This window comes from Lithobates pipiens, unplaced genomic scaffold (assembly GCF_037356315.1).
Source record: "Lithobates pipiens isolate NorthernLeopardFrog02 unplaced genomic scaffold, aLitPip1_a1.2 Scaffold_8, whole genome shotgun sequence".
NCBI lineage: Eukaryota > Metazoa > Chordata > Amphibia > Anura > Ranidae > Lithobates > Lithobates pipiens.
The window spans coordinates 87510929-87530607 of record NW_027507903.1 but is presented as its reverse complement, the minus strand read 5'-3'; the positions used below and the strand labels follow the sequence as shown (position 1 = coordinate 87530607).

At 41.6% G+C, this 19679-nt stretch overlaps 1 protein-coding gene across 2 annotated transcripts in view; it reads left to right on the top strand.

Annotated features, from left to right (window-relative positions):
* Positions 1–19679, top strand: part of MYO1E (myosin IE) — a 235689-nt gene that overhangs the window by 116207 nt on the left and 99803 nt on the right. For both annotated transcript variants that reach the window (XM_077472372.1, XM_077472371.1), the window contains exons 8-9: positions 7784–7918; positions 17660–17792. In XM_077472372.1, the coding sequence (XP_077328498.1) occupies positions 7784–7918; positions 17660–17792 (268 nt within the window). The remainder of the gene's footprint in view (positions 1–7783; positions 7919–17659; positions 17793–19679) is intronic.

Here is a 19679-nt window from a genome sequence, read left to right as displayed (position 1 = left end):
AACCACTTGCTTACTGGGTTAAACCCCCCTCTTGCCCAGACCAATTTTCAGCTTTCAGCGCTGATGCACTTTGAATGACAATTGCGCGGTCATACAACACTGTACTCAAATGAAATTTTTATTATTTTTTTCCCACAAATAGACCTTTCTTTTGGTGGTATTTAATCACAGCTGGGGTTTTTATTTTTTGCTAAACAAACAAAAAAATTTGGAAAATTTTGAAAAAAAAAATCATGTTTAATAGTTTGTTATAAAATTTTGCAAACAGGTAATTTTTCTGCTTCATTGATGTGCGCTGATGAGCTGGCACTGCTGGGCACCGATAGGCACAGTTAAGGTGGCACTGATGGGGACAGATAAGTCGGCACTGATGGCCACTGATAAGATGGCCCTGATGGGTGGCATGGAAGAGTGGCACTGATGGGCACTGATAGGTGGCACTGATGTGTAGCACTGTTCAGGCACTGGGCACTGACAGGTGGCACTGTGGGCACTTGTAAGGGGTACAGGTGGGCACTGAGGAGCTGGGGCACATCGCAGTGATCGTGACTGATGTCCCTCTCACTGCCGCCGGGGCTCAGCTTTTTTTTCTTCAAAAATGGTCGATTGCCAGCTATGTTGACATCACATGATCAGCTGTCATTGGCTGATAGCTGATCACGTGGTAAGGGGTTAGGATCTACCCCTTACTCAGATCTGTGATCCAGTGAGTCTCGTAGACTCGCTGATCAGAGTACTCCGTGCGCACCCTTCAAATGCATAGCTCCCAACTGTCCCTGACTTGAAGGGGGACTGTCCTTTTGGAACAAAGCCCCTCTGTCCCTCTTTATTCCTCATTTGTCCATTTTGGTTCTGATTTTTAGGCTAATATATATAAAAAAATAATCAACTATAAGAGTGGTCTCCAGTGCTAAAACGTTCAGGCCCTGTTCACACCTGAGCAATTTTCTGCTTCAATCTTGTAGCTCTAATATGCTGAGCACACAAAATCCCATTCATTTCAATGCCCTTGTTCACATCTGGCCATTTTGGAAGTTTGAATACACATGTAAAATACTTTTAATACACTTCTAAAATACTTGTAATACGCTTGCAAAACTCTCAAATTAAAACACCTCATCCAATTTCTAAACCGTTGCATTTATGAATGAATGAATAACTTGTATAGCGCTACATATGTGAACTAAATCCACCCCAGGGTGCTTTTACTGCCAGTGTCCGACTGGGTTTTCAGAAGAGATGGGTCTTGAGCTTCTTCCTGAAGTACAGATAGTTTTCCTCCGAGCGGATGTCCGCGGGTAGAGCATTCCATAGCCGTGGTCCTTGTACTGTGAACCTTCATTCGCCTTTTCATTTGTAACGGGTCTTGGGGATGTGGAGGAGGTTCTGGTTAGTTGACCGGAGAGTGCTACCTGGGGTGTAGGGCTTTATTTTGTCGCAGAGGTATTGCGGGGCTTTTCCTTGTGCACGTTTGTGAGTGAGGCAGAGGGTCTTGAATATAAATGCTGCCAAATCAAAAGTGATCACCAATCGCATGAAGACTGAAATGTAATGTACATAAATGGCGCATAACCTTTGCGATCTATTTACTGCACAAAATATAACGATAATAATTTACCATATGTGCATCAAAAAACATTTAATTTAAACGTGCTCAATAAATAAAGTGCATCCAATAGTCCAGGCTTTCTCAACCTTTTAACCCTAAAAATATTTTTCAAGTCTCGAGGAACCCTTACTAAATCCAATTAATCAGGGGTCAATAGAACAATGCCCCTTATACTGGTGGTCAATAGGAAGAAGGTTCCCCTTAAAATGGTGCTCAGAATGCCACCCTTAAAGACAGCTTAACATATATTTTGTGTCATGCTACTGGCTTTGCTAAGTGATGCTGAACCTTGAACTCTGTAGGCACCGTCAAAAAGGTGGTTCTTCAGCCACAGCTAAAGGAACCCCTAGCAACCTCTGGAGGAACCCTGGTTGAGAATGGCTGCAATAGTCCAATGTATAAAGTGCACTCCTACTGGTAATAATACTGCAATGCATCCAATATAGTCTGGTGATAAGGTGAATTCATAAAGTGCACTCCACTGCAGGCAAAGATAAAGTGCTAACAAATAAATGTGTAAAATGCAAATCTTAGAAAGTGCAAACAAATTCTGTGCCAAAAAATAGAAAAATCTAAATCTTTTATCCATTCACTCCCAATTGCAGTGATTCGGGATGCGTTGTGAATCCAATAAAGTGCTCTCAATGCCCTTACCTCATGGTTTTGGGAAAAGTGCTCTAAAAGATTACACCGATCTTGTCCCCACTTCCGTAAATGTAGGTCAATCAATTCCGCAATAAAGGTTAGGTATGGGAGATGAATAACAGCTTAGGTTCCATAGTAGTAGCCTAACCAATATGTGTCTTCCATTTTATATCTGAAAATGGGTCAGATATGGAATGACCCGGCAATGTCTCTGGTAGGAGAGTCAGGATAGATCTCGATCTATAGAGATCTATCCTGACTCTCCTAACATTCAATTACAATATGACTTGTGTCACTGTTGAATATGAGATTTTATTTTTTCCCTACACTAAAGACGTTTCCCTTTAAGCTGGCCATAGATGGATCAAAATCTGTCCGGTTCAGGGTTCTATGCCCAGTCTCACTCAACGGAAATGTTGAAAAATGTTTCTTGATCAGCGGGCTGCAGCCACATGTCGGTGTATTAACAGAAGAACAGTCCAGGGGGAATATTGCCTCGATCCACCTTGCTTGTGTGGATGTGGTAGTCCGTTATTTTTTACATTTTTTTTGAATCAGTCTGCTGAATAATCTATGGCCAACCTTACTTTGTTAATAAAGAAGAAGTAAACTTCCTCTGCTGACATTTTACCTATAGGCAAGCCTATAATCGGGCTTCCCTATAGGTAGTGTAAATATCTTCTAAACTTGTGCCGTTTAGGAGATTTTTGCATTGTGACATCACTGTAGCATGCACTCTGAAGGAACGGCCATCGGTGTCGTTCCTTCTGAGCCCTGTGCTGTGAGCGCCCCCCACCCCGCCCGCGTGCATGCCGTCGTCATGACTCTAGTCAGCGCCAGAGCCCAGGAACCCGGAAGCAAGACGGGTGAAAATGGAAGCAGCGGCAGCTCTGACATTGCGGCACTAGAACAGCTTCCTTTTAAAGCAAGTTTCACATAATGTGCTAGTATGCAATGCATACTAGCGCATTATGACTTTAACTTGCAGGAAGAAGGAAAAGAAAAAAAAAACTTCCAGCGGTATACAATTGCTTTAATTGCTGTTTTTCCTCAGTTATTTTATCACTCAATAGCTATATTTTAAAGGCGATAAGCCATGCAATATTCTATGTAAATGTGAAGTTTAATGTCAAAATAGATAAGATAACATGTGCAGTAAGTGCACCACTAACATGCCAGGATAGAGATTTATTTTTTAAACCTTTCATGACCAGTGCTAAAACCAACTTTAAGTCCAACCCAATTTTGCAACTTTGAACTGTAATTATTTTAACCATTTTTTGTACAGTATCCAGGTGGATTATACATTGTTTTTTTTTTCAGGATAGCTTGGGCTTTCATTTGTTGGGAAATTTTATTGCATATCTCCTGATGTTGTTGTTTTTATTATTTAATATAATTAATACGTAATAACGTATTTTATGTGTTTTTGATTTTATTTATTTTTTTATTTTTTTCTTCATACCTACATGCTGACACTAAATATAAAAAATGTTTCTTCTTACCAAAACACACTTATACTGGCACTAACTTATACACTACCGCAAAGGCCCATTCCACATTTGTGCGACTGCAAAGTTGCATGACAAATTGTACCCCATGATTTCCAATGAGTACCATTCATATCTGTGCGATTTCAAAGTAGTCCCTGCACTACTTTGGTCCGACTTTGATGCGACTTGAGGTCCATAGACCTTAAGATTACACAGGCATTGCTTAAAGTCACGGCAAAATCGCGTGACTTTCAGGACCCGCAAGTGTGAAAGGGGACGAACTGTTGTGTACTCTGCCACTAACTGCCAGTGACTGATATTTACATTGACAATAGGTGAGACAGTGGGGTTGATTTACTAAAACTGGAGAGTGTAAAATCTGGTGCAGCTCTGCATAGAAACCAATCGGCTTCCAGGTTTTTTTGTCAAAGCTTAATTGAACAAGCTGTAGTTGGCTGATTGGCATGCAGAGCTGCACCAGATTTTTCACTCTCCAGTTTTAGTAAATCAACCCCAATGCCGCGAACACCGACATCTTCACTCACTAAGCTAGGAAAAATATTGGACCATGGTAGATCTAAAAAAAAATTAAACGCAACAAAAACGCAGCTTCCCATTAAAATGATTGTTATGCCTATTTGCGTTTTTAGTGCGTTGTTGAGTCACATGTCCATTTTTCACAGGCAAGCCAAAAACGCACAGGAAACGCATCTGAAACACTGTAGAATTGCATATGCATTTTACCGCACTTTTGCTACATAGCAGTGTGAAAGGGTCCTTAGTGACCACTGTGATAGCCAACCAGAGGCTATCCTAGCAATCATGTGAACAGGATCTGGTTCCTTCGGGTCCCGATCGTTAGAGACCCGTGCTTCCAGCACAAACACAAGAACACATATGCCTGGACGCCCCATATGTGTTGCGTGGTCATGGAGGGGTTAAAATAGTTTAGTGAGATTTGAAAATTACCGTCACATGACTAATATAAAGATTTTTATCCTGGCTTTTTAGCACACCTAATGTGTGTTTTTGTGTGTGGTAAATGCTCCGCGTGCTAAAGGTAGAGGATTGAAAAATCCATTCTCCATCATAAACGTGAGCAAATAAAACACTCTAATGAAAATACCTCATGTGTTCATGCTTTTGTGAATTGAGCCATTTGTCAGGGGCCTTAAAATACAACAGGAGGTCCGGGGGGGGGGGGGGGGGGTTAAAATTGGCATGTAGATTTTATTAGTGCTCACTCTTTTATTTATATATTTTTTTTTTTTTATTTGATGCATTTCATAGATTTTATGTATCACTGTTTTTTATTTTTTTTTTAATGTTTTTTTTTTTTAATGTTTTTTTTTATTTTATTTTTTTTCATAAGATTGCAGCTTTACCCTTTACTTTTTATCTGAAAGGTTCAGTGCTGCTGTGTGATAAGTTTTGATCTTAAGTTACATATTTCTATATATCTGTTGGAGTCCAGCAACATAGAAAAGAAATTAACATATGAGCAGCTTTTAAGTTGGCGTGTAACAGAAATTGGGGTCTCTTTCCATTTTAGCTGGTCACAACATCCTCTGCAGCACAACTGGTATCAGTGAAATTACCCCCCCCCCCCCCCTATTTTTTTTTTTTTTTTTTATGGTGTATAACCATTTTCAGCACATCTGTGTTCAATGTACATTACCCCATGTTTTGTCTCTTTAAACAAAATGCCTAATTTCCTGTTTAAATAACGCAATAGGGTTGATTTACTGAAAGCCAATTTACTGAAAACCGAAAGCCCCAGAAGATTTACCCTCCCCCTTCATGACCAGGCTTTTTTTTTTGCAATACGGCACTGCGTTGCTTTAACTGACAATTGCACGGTCGTGCAACACTGTACCCAAATAAAAAAATAATTTTTTCACACAAATCGAGCTTTCTCTTGGTGGTATTTGATCACCTCTGCGGTTTTTATATTAAAACAAAAAGACTGACCATTTTGAAAAATAAAACAAACCAATATTTTTTACTTTCTGCTATAAAACCTAGCCAATAAAAAAAAAATTTAAAATCTAATTTCTTCATCGATTTAGGTCAATATGTATTCTGCTACAAATTTTTTTGGGAAAAAAAATCCTAATAAGCGTATGTTGATTGTAGTGATCAGCATTTTTTAGAGGGCCATTGCATAGGTCAAATCGGACAGCTAACTGCCACTTTTGATGCTTTTTGGGGACCAGTGACACATACAGTGATCAGTGCTAAAAAAAAATAAAAAAAAATGCACTTGACATTAAAGGCGATCAAAGTTTTAGGTGTGTCCCTAGGGGGTGCTTTCTAACTTGGGGGGGAGAATGTTTGTTTGACTGGGGGGAAAACAGAGATGCATGTTCATGCTTAGCAGAAACACAAGATCTCCTCCTCCCTCCTCCTCCTCCTCCTCCATCTCCATTTTCCCCCTCTAGCAGGATACATAGGCAGACGATCGTCGAGTCCTAGCGGATGTCGCGTTGTGTTCAATCACAGTGGGAGCGGGTTGCCGGTGGCGGGTGCCCCAGACCCTGTGCACAAAGTCACGTGCAGGTACTGCCACAGTATATCTGAGTGGGGTGGTCTTAAAGTGGTTAAACGAAGATCCAGTGAGCTCCCAACTTCCTGTTTAAATGACAACACAATAAGGTTGATTTACTGAAACCGGAGTGTGAAAAATCTGGAACAACTGTGCATGGTAGCCAATTGACTTTTAATTTCAGCTTGTTCACTTAAAGGGTAACTCCACTTTCGTGGGGGAAAAATATAATATAACATATACGATTGCAACACAAGTCATATTATAATTGAATGTTATTGAATGTTATTGAATGTTATTGAATGTTATTGAATGTTATTAAAAATGACCTTTAATCTGAAGCTCTGTAATTTTCTGTAAAATGCAATATGGCTACCTGTAGATGTTCTGTACACAGAATGTGTACAGAACTCCCCCCAGAAACATTATTTCCTACTTGTGTGATTGGCTCACTGATTTTCCCAGAAGTCTGCACTAAGATACAGGCATCCTCTGCAAGAAAAATGTCATTTTTAGTGAGATATTCCCAGTAGGAAATCACATCTAAAGGGATGCAGACCCTGCAGGTTCCCTCATTAGAGCCTTGCAGATGCTGCAGCTGGTTGACAATTATGAAACCACTCCCATTAGATTCACTTACCACAGGCAAACAAACAAAAGCTTAGAATCTGCAACAAAGTTTGTTAAAATCCTTGCACTGTACATAGATCACCCACTCACAAACGTAGAGTTACTCTTTAAGCTTTGACAACGTTTTTTAAAGAAAAGTTTGTAAATGTGCATGTATTGCAGAGTTGTATTGCATTTTGATTTTTTTTTGCATAGACATACACTTTCAGTCTGCCTTTTTCACCAAACCTATCCAATGCTTAGCATATGTTTTTAAGGAGTAAAAGAATGAGGGCTTCTTCACACTACATACATTAAGTCATGGATTTTTTACCATATTCCAACCAAAGTAAACTGTATAGAAAAGAGCCCCTTGTTTTCTTTAGAATCCGGTGTTGCTTTGCAGTGCATTGGGAAAAGCCCTATATACTGCATTTTGTGTGCATTGACCTGCATTTAAGAGTCCGTAGAGTTCTTTAACAAATGTAACGCAGCAGTAAGTATTTGAATTCAAATCAAATACAATAGCCATCAATGTATCAAAGAGTTGGTCCACAGAGGATAGAACATTTTCAATTTTCATGAACACCATCAGAATTCCATAACTGGTTCATATGGGTACATTTCAGTAAAATCCATGTAAAGAACAATGACCGTGCGAAGGCCAGCAACTCAATAAAACAATAAATAATAATAATATAAGTAAATATATAAGAATAATAAATGAGTTTGGTTTTTTGCAACATAATTTGTGATTGATTGCTATGAGTTACTACTCTTTGGACTTTGCTTGTTACCATTAGTATATTAACTCAACTAATCTGTTTAGTATACATTTGTGAAATCATTTACTCTGATTTTTTTTTTCCTGTTATTTGTCAGATGATCGAAGGTGCTTCTAAGGAACAAAGGAATGACCTTGGCATAACAACCATCGATTACTACCATTATCTAAGCCAGTCTGGATCTTACAAAGTGGATGACATCAATGACAAGCGAGACTTTCAAGAAACTATGGTACCACATGTGTATTTTCTATGTACTGATGTTTTCTGTAGCCTTTTAGTAAATTTCCCATTCACATGGGTTCAAGCAGTATTAAACCGCTGAAAGCTTTATTTTTTTGTTTTGTTTTTTTGTTTTGTTTTTTGTTTTTTGTTGTGGCCCCTGCAAAGTAATGTCATAATGTGCTAGTATGTGATGCATACTAGCACATTATGTTAAACTTACCTTTAAGCCCTTTCAGCGGCGAGATGTCAGAGCTGCAGGCGCTTTTATCTTCACCTGTTTTCCTTCCCGATTTGAGGACTGTGACTGGCCGGAGATGCAATGACATCACTCCCATGCATGCATGCTGGAGCCACAGTTCACAGCACAGGGTGGCCATTCCTTCAGAGTGCATGCACCAGTGATGTCACTGGCTGCATGTACAGTAAATCTTTCCTAAACGGTGCACATTTAGGAGTGGTAAGGTAAGTCTTGGACCACTTTCATACTGGGGCGCTTTGCAGGTGCTACAGCACTAAAAAAAGCGCCTGCAAAGCGCCCTGAAAGAGCTGCTCCTTTCACTCCAGTGTGAAAGCCCCGAGGGCTTTCACACCGGAGTGGTGCGCTGGCAGGATGGTAAAAAAAATTCCTATTAGCAGCATCTTTGGATCGGGGAAGGAGCTGTGTGTATACCGCTTCTCTACCACTCCTGCCCATTGAAAGCAATGGGGCAGCGCGGCTATACCGACAACAAAGCGCTGCTGCAGAAGTGCTTTGCGTGTGGTTTTAACCCTTTTTTCGGTCGCTAGCGGTCCTTAAAAGCGTCCCACTAGCGGCCGAATACCTCCGCAAATACGACGGTAAAGCTCCGCTAAAAATAGCGGTGCTTTACCGCCAATGCCGCCCCCACCCAAGTGTGAAAGGGGCCTTATTATAGGCATATCTATAGGTAGATATCAACCAAGGGAGTTTACTCCCACTTTAAGTGCAAAACAAAACGGTTAATTGCTAAATATCTGTGATGAAGAAGCCATGTAATTCAATATGAAAAGAGGATTCCAAACTGTGCATTTAACTATAATTTATGAAGAAACATTTTAAAGGGTTTTTTTTTTTTTAATATACAATTTAAAATGTTTTGTGAATAAATGTATCATTGCAAATTATACCAATGTACAGTGCCTTGAAAAATAATTCATAGCCTTTGAAACTTTCCACATTTTTGTCATGTTGCAACCAAAAACGTAAATGTATTTTATTGGATTTTATGTGATGGACCAACACACAGTGGCACATAATTGTGAAGTGTAAGGAAAATGATAAATGGTTTTAAATTTTTTATTTTTTTTTTTTATTTTTTTTTTTTTTTACAAATATCTGAAAAGTGTGGTGTGCATTTGTATTCAGCCCCTTTACTCTGATCTAGTGGAACCAGTTGCCTTCAGAAGTCACTAATTAGTAAATCTAGTCCACCTGTGTGTAATTTAATCTCTGTATAAATACAGCTGTTCTGTGAAGCCCTCAGAGGTTTGTTAGAGAACCAAAGTGAACAAACAGCATCATGAAGGCCAAGGAACACACCAGACAGGTCAGGGATAAAGTTGTGAAGTTTAAAGCAGGGTTAGGTATAACAAAATATCCCAAGCTTTGAACATCTCAAGGAGCACTGTTCAATCCATCATCTGAAAATGGAAAGCATATGGCTAAACTGCAAACCTACAAAGACATGGCCGTCCACCTAAACTGGCAGGTCGGGCAAGGAGAGCATTAATCAGAGGAGCAGCTAAGAGGCCCATGATAACTCTGGAGAAGCTGCAGAGATCCACAGCTCATGTGGGAGAATCTGTCCACAGGACAACTATTAGTCGTGCACTCCGCTCTGGTCAAATGATAGCAAAATTGAACTGTTTGGCCTAAAAGCAAAATGCTATGTGTGGCGGAAAACGAACACTGCACATCCTCCTGAACATACCATGCCCACCGTGAAACATGGTGGTGACAGCATCATGTTATGGGGATGCTTTTCTTTAGCAGGGACAGGGAAGCTGGTCAGAGTTGATGGGCAGATGGATGGAGCCAAATACAGGGCAATCTTAGAAGAAAACCTCATACACACTATCAGATTTTCTGCTGATTTTTTTTTTCCTTCAGATTTAACAAAACCATATAATATGAGGTCAAACCTTAGGAGTTTCAATTTGTATGCAATCAGGCAGGCCCTTGCACTACATGGTTTTAGTAAATCTGAAGGAAAAAATCAGCAGAAAATCGAATAGTGTGTATGTGGCTTTAGAGTTTGCAAAAGTCTTGAGACAAGGGTGGGGTTTCACCTTTCAGCAGGACAGCAACCCTAAACCTACATCTAGAGCTACAATGGAATGGTTTAGAGCAAAGGATATTCATGTGTTAGAATGGCCCTGTAAAAGTCCAGACCTAAATTCAATTGAGAATCTGTGGCAAGACTTGCAAATTGCTGTTCACGGACGCTCTCCATTCAATCTGATATAGCTTGAGCTATTTTGCAAAGAAGAATGGGCAAAAATTTCACACTCTAGGTGTGCAAAGCTGATAGAGACATCCCCAAAAAGACTTGCAGCTGTAATTGCACAGAAAGGCGGTTGTACAAGGTAATCACTGGGGGGGGGGGGGGGTAATACAAATGCATGCCACACTTCACATATTTTTTTGTAAAAAAATTCTCAAAACCATTTTATCATTTTCTTTCCACTTCACAATTATGTGCCGCTTTGTGTTGGTCTAGCACAGTGATGGCGAACCTTGGCACCCCAGATGTGTTGGAACTACATTTCCCATAATGCTCTTGCACTCTGCAGTGTAGTTGAGCATCATGGGAAATGTAGTTCCAAAACATCTGGGGTGCCAAGGTTCGCCATCACTGGTCTAGCACATCAAATCCCAGTAAAATAGATTGACGTTATTAGTTGTGGAAAATTGCAAGGGGTATGAATACTTTTTCAAGGCACTGTATCTATAATATATAATATACTCCAGTGAAATCTGAAGCTTTTTTTTCAAATGAAGGGAATATGGCATGCTTTATGAATGGCTCCAATCTTTAACCTATTATTCATAGTCTGGCTGCTTTGATCACTATAGTTACTGGTACTGTCATACTCTAAATGCATAAAGGTAGCCCTGTGTGCTGCTTGCTCTCTGATTGGTCCTTCTGTCTTGGCTATTCCTGTGCCTACCTTTGCTTCCTTGCCTACACACATTAGGCCACAACATAGAGTTCTGGTAAAACACAACCTAGAAGCAACGTGATAATGTTACTGACACTCATTGTAAAAATGTATGGACTTCCTTATTACAGTTTCAGTGTTTTATTGATATCCCTTCATTGGTTTTAATTGTTAACGGCTAAATATGACTGATCAAAGGTTTCTGCACAACATTGTAGACTATTGAAGTACAGGCATGTGAAAAGGAAGTACACCCCATAGAAATGATTCACTTATAAACATAGTTAAAGCAGCAAACACACTAGATCATTCAAACATTGCCTACAGATGAAGGTGATATACTTGAACAAATGATATATAACTGTAATATGGTATATTCAATGAGGATGTTTGCCAGCACACCATGGATCAACAAGGTAGCGTCCAAATAGACGAGTAGTGCTACCCTGCTCTGTGATGTGATCATGCAATACAAAAATCAGTTTTCACACTACCTTGTTGATCCAATGTGTGCTGGCAAATATCCTCATTGTGACTTTCTAAACCAGTTTCTAGCTGGTGGTTTCTGCAGCACCTAAATTTTCTAGAACTTTATCCAAAAACATGTATGATGGGAATTTGGAGTATTACTTGTGGTGTATTCATTCTCATAAAATGCAATAAAAGGTAAAAAGTAAGTAAACCCCTACATTTTACCACCATTTCAAATCAACGAACACTAAAATGGTATGTTCCAGATTGGGTGCCAATGTTTAGAACCTCCAAAAGGAGAAGGCAAGTGGAACCTGTGATACTTACACCACCTAACGCTAGAGTCTGTCATTCTCTTTGCTATTGATGGAGGTGATGCCATTGTTCTAAGACCAAAAGAGCTCTCCAAGACTCTCAGAAAGAAGGTTGTGGGTACACAGGAGTCTGCAAGGGATTTAGAGAGATCCCCAAATTATTTGCGTTGTCCTTCTACCATAAGAAAAATAAACTACAAGTGGCACCAGTTTCAAACAACTGGTCATTTTGTACAGGACTGGCCAAGAACTGACAGTGCTGAAAGGAGCCTCTAAGGACCCCAAAATTTGAATGTAGGATCCTTCAGGTGACTCTTATAACAGTTTGTGTCAAAGTGCACTCATGTACAATCAGAGCTATAACCAATTTAACCTTAATGGTAATTGTACCAGGAAAAAGCTTTTGCTGTCCAAAAAACAATACAGCAAGACTAGTTTGGCATTGCTCATATAAGTAGAGACCATGTCTACTGCAACAATGAGTTGTGGAACGACTAATCAAAGGCAGTTGTTTGGCCATAGTTCCTATAGACATGTTTGGCACAAACCAAATACAGCATTTCGGGAGAATAACCTCACCAACTGTGAAGCAAGGTGGTGATAATAGTTTGGTTTGGGCTGCTTTGCTGTTTCAGGGTCTGGGCAGCATGTGGTCATTAAAAGAAGTATGGGTTTTTGTTTCATGTGGTCGGCTCAGGCTCTCATCAGCTTGCTGAGAGCTTGAGCCAGGTGCTGGTCCAGGCATCTAGGCAGATCCTGACTCCATGGTCTTGATGCTGAGCCTGGACCAACTCTGTGATGTCAGCAGAGAGCGGACTTCAGCCCACTCTGCTGAAAATGGGTCACAGAAGTGCAAAACGAACTGTGAGCCATAGAAGTACAGCAAAACAAATAGGTCGACTATGATTTCTGTATCAAAGTGTGCTTAACGAGAATGTGAGACCATCTGTCTAAGGCTGCATTCACACCTGAGCATTTTAAAGTCTGGCAATTTTGCCACATTTTTTACTGCGTTTTTACTACGATTTTGTACAGACCACCAATGTAACGGGCAGAAAAATGCTGTAATCTGCCTCAAAGAAGCTTATGTTCTTTTTTGAACTTGGGGCATTTTTGAGGCGTTTTGCTTCAGGTGACAAAATGATCAGATGTGAACATGTGCCATTGAAATAATGGGATTTTGCTTGCTTGGGCATTTTTTCAGGCTTTTTGGGGCGTTTTATGAGCTGAAAACCCTCAGGTGTGACTGCAGCCTTAAAGTTGAAGTTAAAATAGAAATTGATCTTTTAACACACTCTGAAGCACACGAGAAAAGATTTGAAACAGGCAGTTAATGCAAGGAAACCCAGAAATATTGTGCAATTGCAGACGTTTTGCTTGTAACAATGGCCAAAAAAAAATCAGAAACTCAAAGTTGGTGGACTATTAGGCTACATGCACATGGATGTTTTTACAGCCGCTTTTTTGAGAGTTTTTAGCAGCTTAAAAACACCTGTCCATGTTAGTCTGTGGCTTCATGCCCACCTAGGCGTTTTTGAGCTGCAAATGGCATAGGTGTTTTTAAGCTGTAAAAAAAACCCAGGACCAGTGCGTTCTGAGGCTCCAGCGTTAGAGCTGTAAAACGTCAGACGCCAGAATAAGGTGTTAAATGCAAATTAACAAGGCTTAACGCTGTGTTAAGCCTCAGTTTGAGGGCAGATTGCTGGTGTTCCTGTCTCTATTCAAAATCAATGGTTCCCTATGGGAGCCCATTGATTTGAATAGAGGTTGTACCAGAAGTCGAATCAAGATGATCCGACTTGCGGTGCGACTTGTGTGCCGAGAATCTTGAAGGGGAACCCCGCCAAAATGGTAAAAAAAAATTGCGGGAGCCCCCCCCAAGACTATACCAGACCCTTTGGTCCCCCCATGGTATACCATACCAGACCCTTATCCTAGCACGCAGCCCAGCTGGTCAGGAAAGGGGTGGGGATGAGCAAGCGCCCCCCCCTGAGCCATACCAGGCCGCATGCCCTCAACATGGGGGTGGGTGCTTTGGGGAAGGGGGGCACCTTTCGGGACCCCCACCCCAAAGCACCTTGTCCCCATGTTGATAAGGACAAGGGCCTCTTCCGGACAACCCTGGCGTTAGTTGTCGGGGTCTGCGGGCGGGGGGGCTTATCGGAATCTGGGAGCCCCCTTTAATAAGGGGGCCTCCAGATCCCGGCCCCCACCCTATGTGAATGAGTAAAGGGTAAATATCGTACCCCTACCCATTCACATGGGGGGGGGAAATGTCAATAAAAAAAAAACACACTACACAGGTTTTTAAAGTAATTTATTAGGCAGCTCCGGGGGTCTTCTTTTCCGACTTAGGGGGTCTCTTCCGACTTCTCCGGCCTCTTCTCCCACTCTCTTGTGCCTTCTGCTGGGCTCCTCCGCTATCTTCTTCCAGCTCTTTTACTAGCGTTGGCCCAGTCTTCTCCATTGTTGTCGTCTTCCCTCTTCTATTTTTCCGATTGTTGACACAATGCTCTCTCCCGCTGTAATGCAGTGTACACCGTAGGCAACGATTTATCTAGGAATGGGGTGTGGTCACCGGGTGATGTCACCCTGTGACACCGCCCCCTTATGACGTCACAGCCCGGGGCATGATGGGACTCTGACGTCATAAGGGGGTGGGGTCAGCAGGTGATATCACCCGGTGACCACGCCCCATGCCTATATTAATCATTGCGCACTGCGTACACTGCATTACAGCGGGAGAGAGCTTCATGTCGACATCGGAAGAACAGAAGAGGGAAGACGACGATAGAGAAGATCGGGCCAACGCTAGTAAAAGAGCTGGAAGAAGATGGCAGAGGAGCCCGGCAGAAGGCACAAGAGAGTGGGAGAAGAGGCCGGAGAAGTTGGAAGAGACTCCCGAAGTTGGAAGAAGACCCCCGGAGCTGCCTAATTACTTTAAAAACCCATGTACTATGTTCCCCTTACTCATTCACATAGGGTGGGGTGCCGGGATCCGATAAGCCCCCTGCCCGCAGACCCCGACAACCAACAGCCAGGGTTGTCGGGAAGAGGCCCTTGTCCTCATCAACATGGGGACAATGTGCTTTTGGGTGGGGGGGCCCACAGGGTGCCCTCCTTCCCCAAAGCACCCACCCCCCATGTTGAGGGCATGCGGCCTGGTACGGCTCAGGAGGGGGGGTGCGCTCGCCCCTCCTCATCCCCTTTCCTGACCAGTCGGGCTGCGTGCTCGGATAAGGGTCTGGTATGGATCTGGGGGGGGACCCCATGCCATTTTTTTTCGCTGTGGGGGGGTTCCCCTTAAGATCCATACCAGACTGAAGGGTATGGTATTGTCTTGGGGTGGAAACCTCACGCAAATTTTCTTTTTTTTTTTTTCAATTTTCGTGGGGTTTCCCCCTTCAAGATTCTCAGCACACAAGTCGCACCGCAAGTTGGATCATCTTGGCTTAACGTGTATTGAATTCAATGCAAAACGTGGAAAAAAATAGCGTTTTTAATGCTGCTTTTTTCCTGGCATCTGTACTAACTTTACAGCACGTTTTTTTAAAACATCCGTGTGCATGTAGCCTTAAAGCAGAACTAAAGCCATCTTTTTAAGTTTGCCAAAACCATTACTGTCAAGGCTTTCTGTTAAGGATGAGCCTAACACCCCCCCGGTTCGGTTCGCACCAGAACCTGCGAACAGACCTAAACTTTGTGTGAACTTTAGAACCCTATTAAATAAAGTCTATGGGACTCGAACGTTCAAAATCTAAAGTGCTAATTTTAAAGGCTAATATGCAAGTTATTGTCCTAAAAAGTGTTTGGGGACCTGGGTCCTGCCTCAGGGGACATGTATCAATGCAAACATTTTTTTTAAAAACTGACATTTTTTGGGAGTAAGTACTGATTTTAATAATGCTTAAAGTGAAACAATAACCTGGGGGGTGTGTATAGTATGCCTGTAAAGGGGCGCATGTTTCCTGTGCTTAGAACTGTCCCTGCACAAAGTGTAATTTCTGCAGGAAAAAGTCATTTAAAATCACATGGCTATAATGAATTGTCGGCTCCCCATAATACAGAGTCATTGATTAAAAAAAAAAAAAAAAAAAAAAAAAAGTTTCTGTTACATCAGAGGGAGCATTGGGGAAGCCAGGCTTTCCCCCCAGCGTCAGATGGGGCGGGGTCAGGTGATGGGTAGCCCCACCCTCCTCATAAGAAACGTCAGGCTGCCTGGATCCCCGCAGTGTCGCCGTCTGTGGAGACAGAGGATGGATGGACTGGAGGGAGAGATCACCCGTCACTGGATCAGGTCAGCCATCGCTGGACCCTGGAGAGACGATCATCCGTCGCTGGATAGCAAGAGTGGATTACCACCGCTGGAATCTTTAATTTTTAATAAAGGACTTTTTCAAAAGTGTGTTTGTATTTTTTAACATTCTTTTACACTTTCTTTGTGAAATGGTAGGGGTACTTTTGTACCCCCTTATTTCAAATGGGGGGCGGGATCTGGGGGTCCCCTTGTTAAAGTGGGCTTCCAGATTCTGATAAGCCCCCCGCCTGCAGACCCCCACAACCACCGGCCAGGGTTGTGGGGATGAGGCCCTTGTCCTCATCAACATGGGGACAAGATGCTTTGAGGTATCACAGACCCCCAAAGCATCCTCCCAATGTTGAGGGCATGTGGCATGTGGCGCTCTCTCGTCCCCACCCTCTTTTCCTGTGGCCTGCCAGGTTGCGTGCTCAGACTAAGGGTCTGGTATGGATTTTTAGGGGGAACTCCACGCCATTTTTTTTTATTTGCTGTGGAGTTCCCCTTAATATCCATACCAGACCTGAAGGGCCTGGTAATTGAGTTTGGGGGAACTCCATGCTTTTTTTTTTTTTTTTTTTCATCAATGACTGTTCTCTGTATTACGGAAAGGCCGACAATTCATTATAGCTGCGAGTGATTTTAAATGACTTTTTTTCCTGCAGAAATGACACTTTGTGCAGGGACAGTTCTAAGCACAGGCATACTATAGACACCCCCCAGGTACGAAATTTAAAGGAATATTACACTTTTTTATTGTTTCACTTTAAGCATTATTAAAATCACTGCTCCCAAAAAACAACCGTTTTTAAAACACTTTTTTTGCATTGGTACATGTCCCCTGGGGCAGGACCTAGGTCCCCAAACACTTTTTAGGACAATAACTTGCATATTGGCCTTTAAAATTAGCACTTTAGATTTCTTCCATAGACTTGTACAGGGTGTTCCGCAGCTTTTTGAATTTGCCACGAACACCCCAAATTGTTCACTGAACTCGAAGCTCATCCCTACTTGCTATGAATTGGTATCTGTCACTTTTGGAGACATTTCTGCTCTCCACGGTAATGTCAGGCCCTCAAATAGCTGGTGTGATGACTGATGATGTATGCAGCACCATGGCAACAGCAGATCAAACAAGGGCTAACATGGTAACTCCCTTTGCATACAAAGGATAGGAGGGTTTGAAAAGGCAAAATGTCCACGCGTTTTCATTTGTTTATCACCATTATCAATGAAGATCTAATGTTTAGTTAGTTATGTTGAAAAAGTTGGCAAATGAGATGGGTGTACTTCCTTTTTTCACATGATGGCATAAAAATATAAGCGCAATATATTCCTTTTTTTGCAATGCAAGTTAACATTTAGCCACATAATCGTACCATTCAATATTTTCCATAGTAAGAAAGCCAGGTAAAACCAGTATTCAAAAATATTTCTAGCAGAGTTAACTGGAGACTAAATCAATTGTCTTTTCTTTCCTTCTTAGCATGCCATGAATGTTATTGGAATTTTTGCAGAAGAGCAAGCTATGGTGCTGCAGATTGTAGCTGGAATTCTACACCTGGGCAATCTTAGCTTCAAGGAGAAAGGCAACTATGCAGCAGTAGAGAGTGAAGAGTGTAGGTATTTCTTACTTCTCCGAGTAGCTGTATCTTGTGTCAGCTACAGATTACTTCGCTATGGCTTAAAAGGAACAAAGTTGCAATTTAGTGCAACATCGCATAAGATTTTTTATTTTATTTTTTGTCTTGAAAACGGGTTATAATTTGAGTACAGAATCTATTGGGAAATCTTTTGGTGAATGCGACTTACAGATGTGAAAACAGAGGAAAGAAGTGATCGTATATGCCCTTACTCTCTAGAAATGAGATTGGCAACCATATATTGCCATTTTGAGAATCTTGGTAGAACTCAGTAGTTCTGGTACTAGGAAGGGGCCTTTCTTTTATAATCCTCTTGCTTCCCCTTGGCGATCCCAATATGGTTAGAGCAGTCAAGTAATTGGTAATTCCCATTTCCGGATGCTATCCTTAAAGTGAACCTTTGAAGTTTTTTGGACTGCAAGTTGAGATCCATAGTGTATTCATACCCCTTGACATTTTCCATGTTTCTCTTTGTTGCAGCCAAAAATATAAATGTTTTTTATTGGGATTTTATGTGAGAGACCAACACAGTGGCACATAATTGTGAAGTAGAGGGAAAATGAGAAATGCTTTTTAATTTTTTTTTTTTTTTTTTACAAATTATCTGAAAAGTGTGGTCTGCATTTGTATTCAGCCCCCTTTACACTGACCCCTAACTAAAATCTAGTGGAACCAATTGCCTTTATAAGTCACCTAATTGGCAAATAGTCCACCTGTGTGTAATTGAATCTTAGTATAAATACAGCTGTTCTGTGAAGCCCTCTGAGGTTTGTTAGAGAACCTTAGTAAACAAACAGCTTAATGAAGGCCAAGGAACACACCAGATAGTTCGGGAATAAAGTTTTTGAGAAGTTTAAAGCATTTCTTTAGCATATATAAAAATATCCCAAACTTTACAATCCATTATCAAAAAAAGCGAAAGAATATGGCACAACTGCAAACCTACGAAGACATGGCCGTCCACCTAAACTGACAGTCCGGGCAAGGAGAGCATTAATTGGAGAAGCAGCCAAGAGGCCCATGGTAACTCTGGAAGAGCTGCAGAGATCCACAGCTCAGGTGGGAGAATCTGCCCACAGGACAACTATTCGTCGTGCACTCCACAAATCTGGCCTTTATGGAAGAGTGGCAAGAAGAAAGCCATCAGTAGTCCTGTTTGCAGTTTGCAAGACGCCATGTGGGGGACACAGCAAACCTGTGGAAGAAGGTGCTCTGGTCAAATGAGACCAAAATTTAACTTTTTGGCCTAAGAGCAAAACGCAATGTGTGGCGCAAAACCAAAACTGCACACCCCCCTGAACACACCATCCCCACCGTGAAACATGGTGGAGGCAGCATCATGTTGTGGGGATGCTCTTCTAGCAGGGACAGGGAAGCTTGTCAGAGTTAATGCAAAGATGGATGGAGCCAAATACAGAGTAATCTTAGAAAAACTGTTGTTCTGTAAAAGACTTGAGACTGGGGTGGAGGTTCACCTTCCAGCAGGACAACTACCCTAAACATTCAGCCAGAGCTACAATGGAATGGTTTAGATCAAAGCCTATTCATGTGCTAGAGTGGCACAGTCAAAGTCCAGACCTAAATCCAATCGAGAATCTGTGGCAAGACTTTAAAATTGCTGTTCAGACACTCTCCGTCCATTCTGACTGAGCTTGAGCTATTTTGCAAGGAAGAATAGGCAAAAGTTTCACTCTCCTAGATGTGCAAAGCTGGTAGAGACATACCCCAAAAGACTTGCAGCTGTAATTGCAGAAAAAGGTGGTTCTACAAAATAGTGACTCGGGGAGGCTGAATACAAATGCATGCCACACTTTTCAGAAATTTCTTTGTAAAAAAATGTTGGAAAGCATTTATCATTCCCCC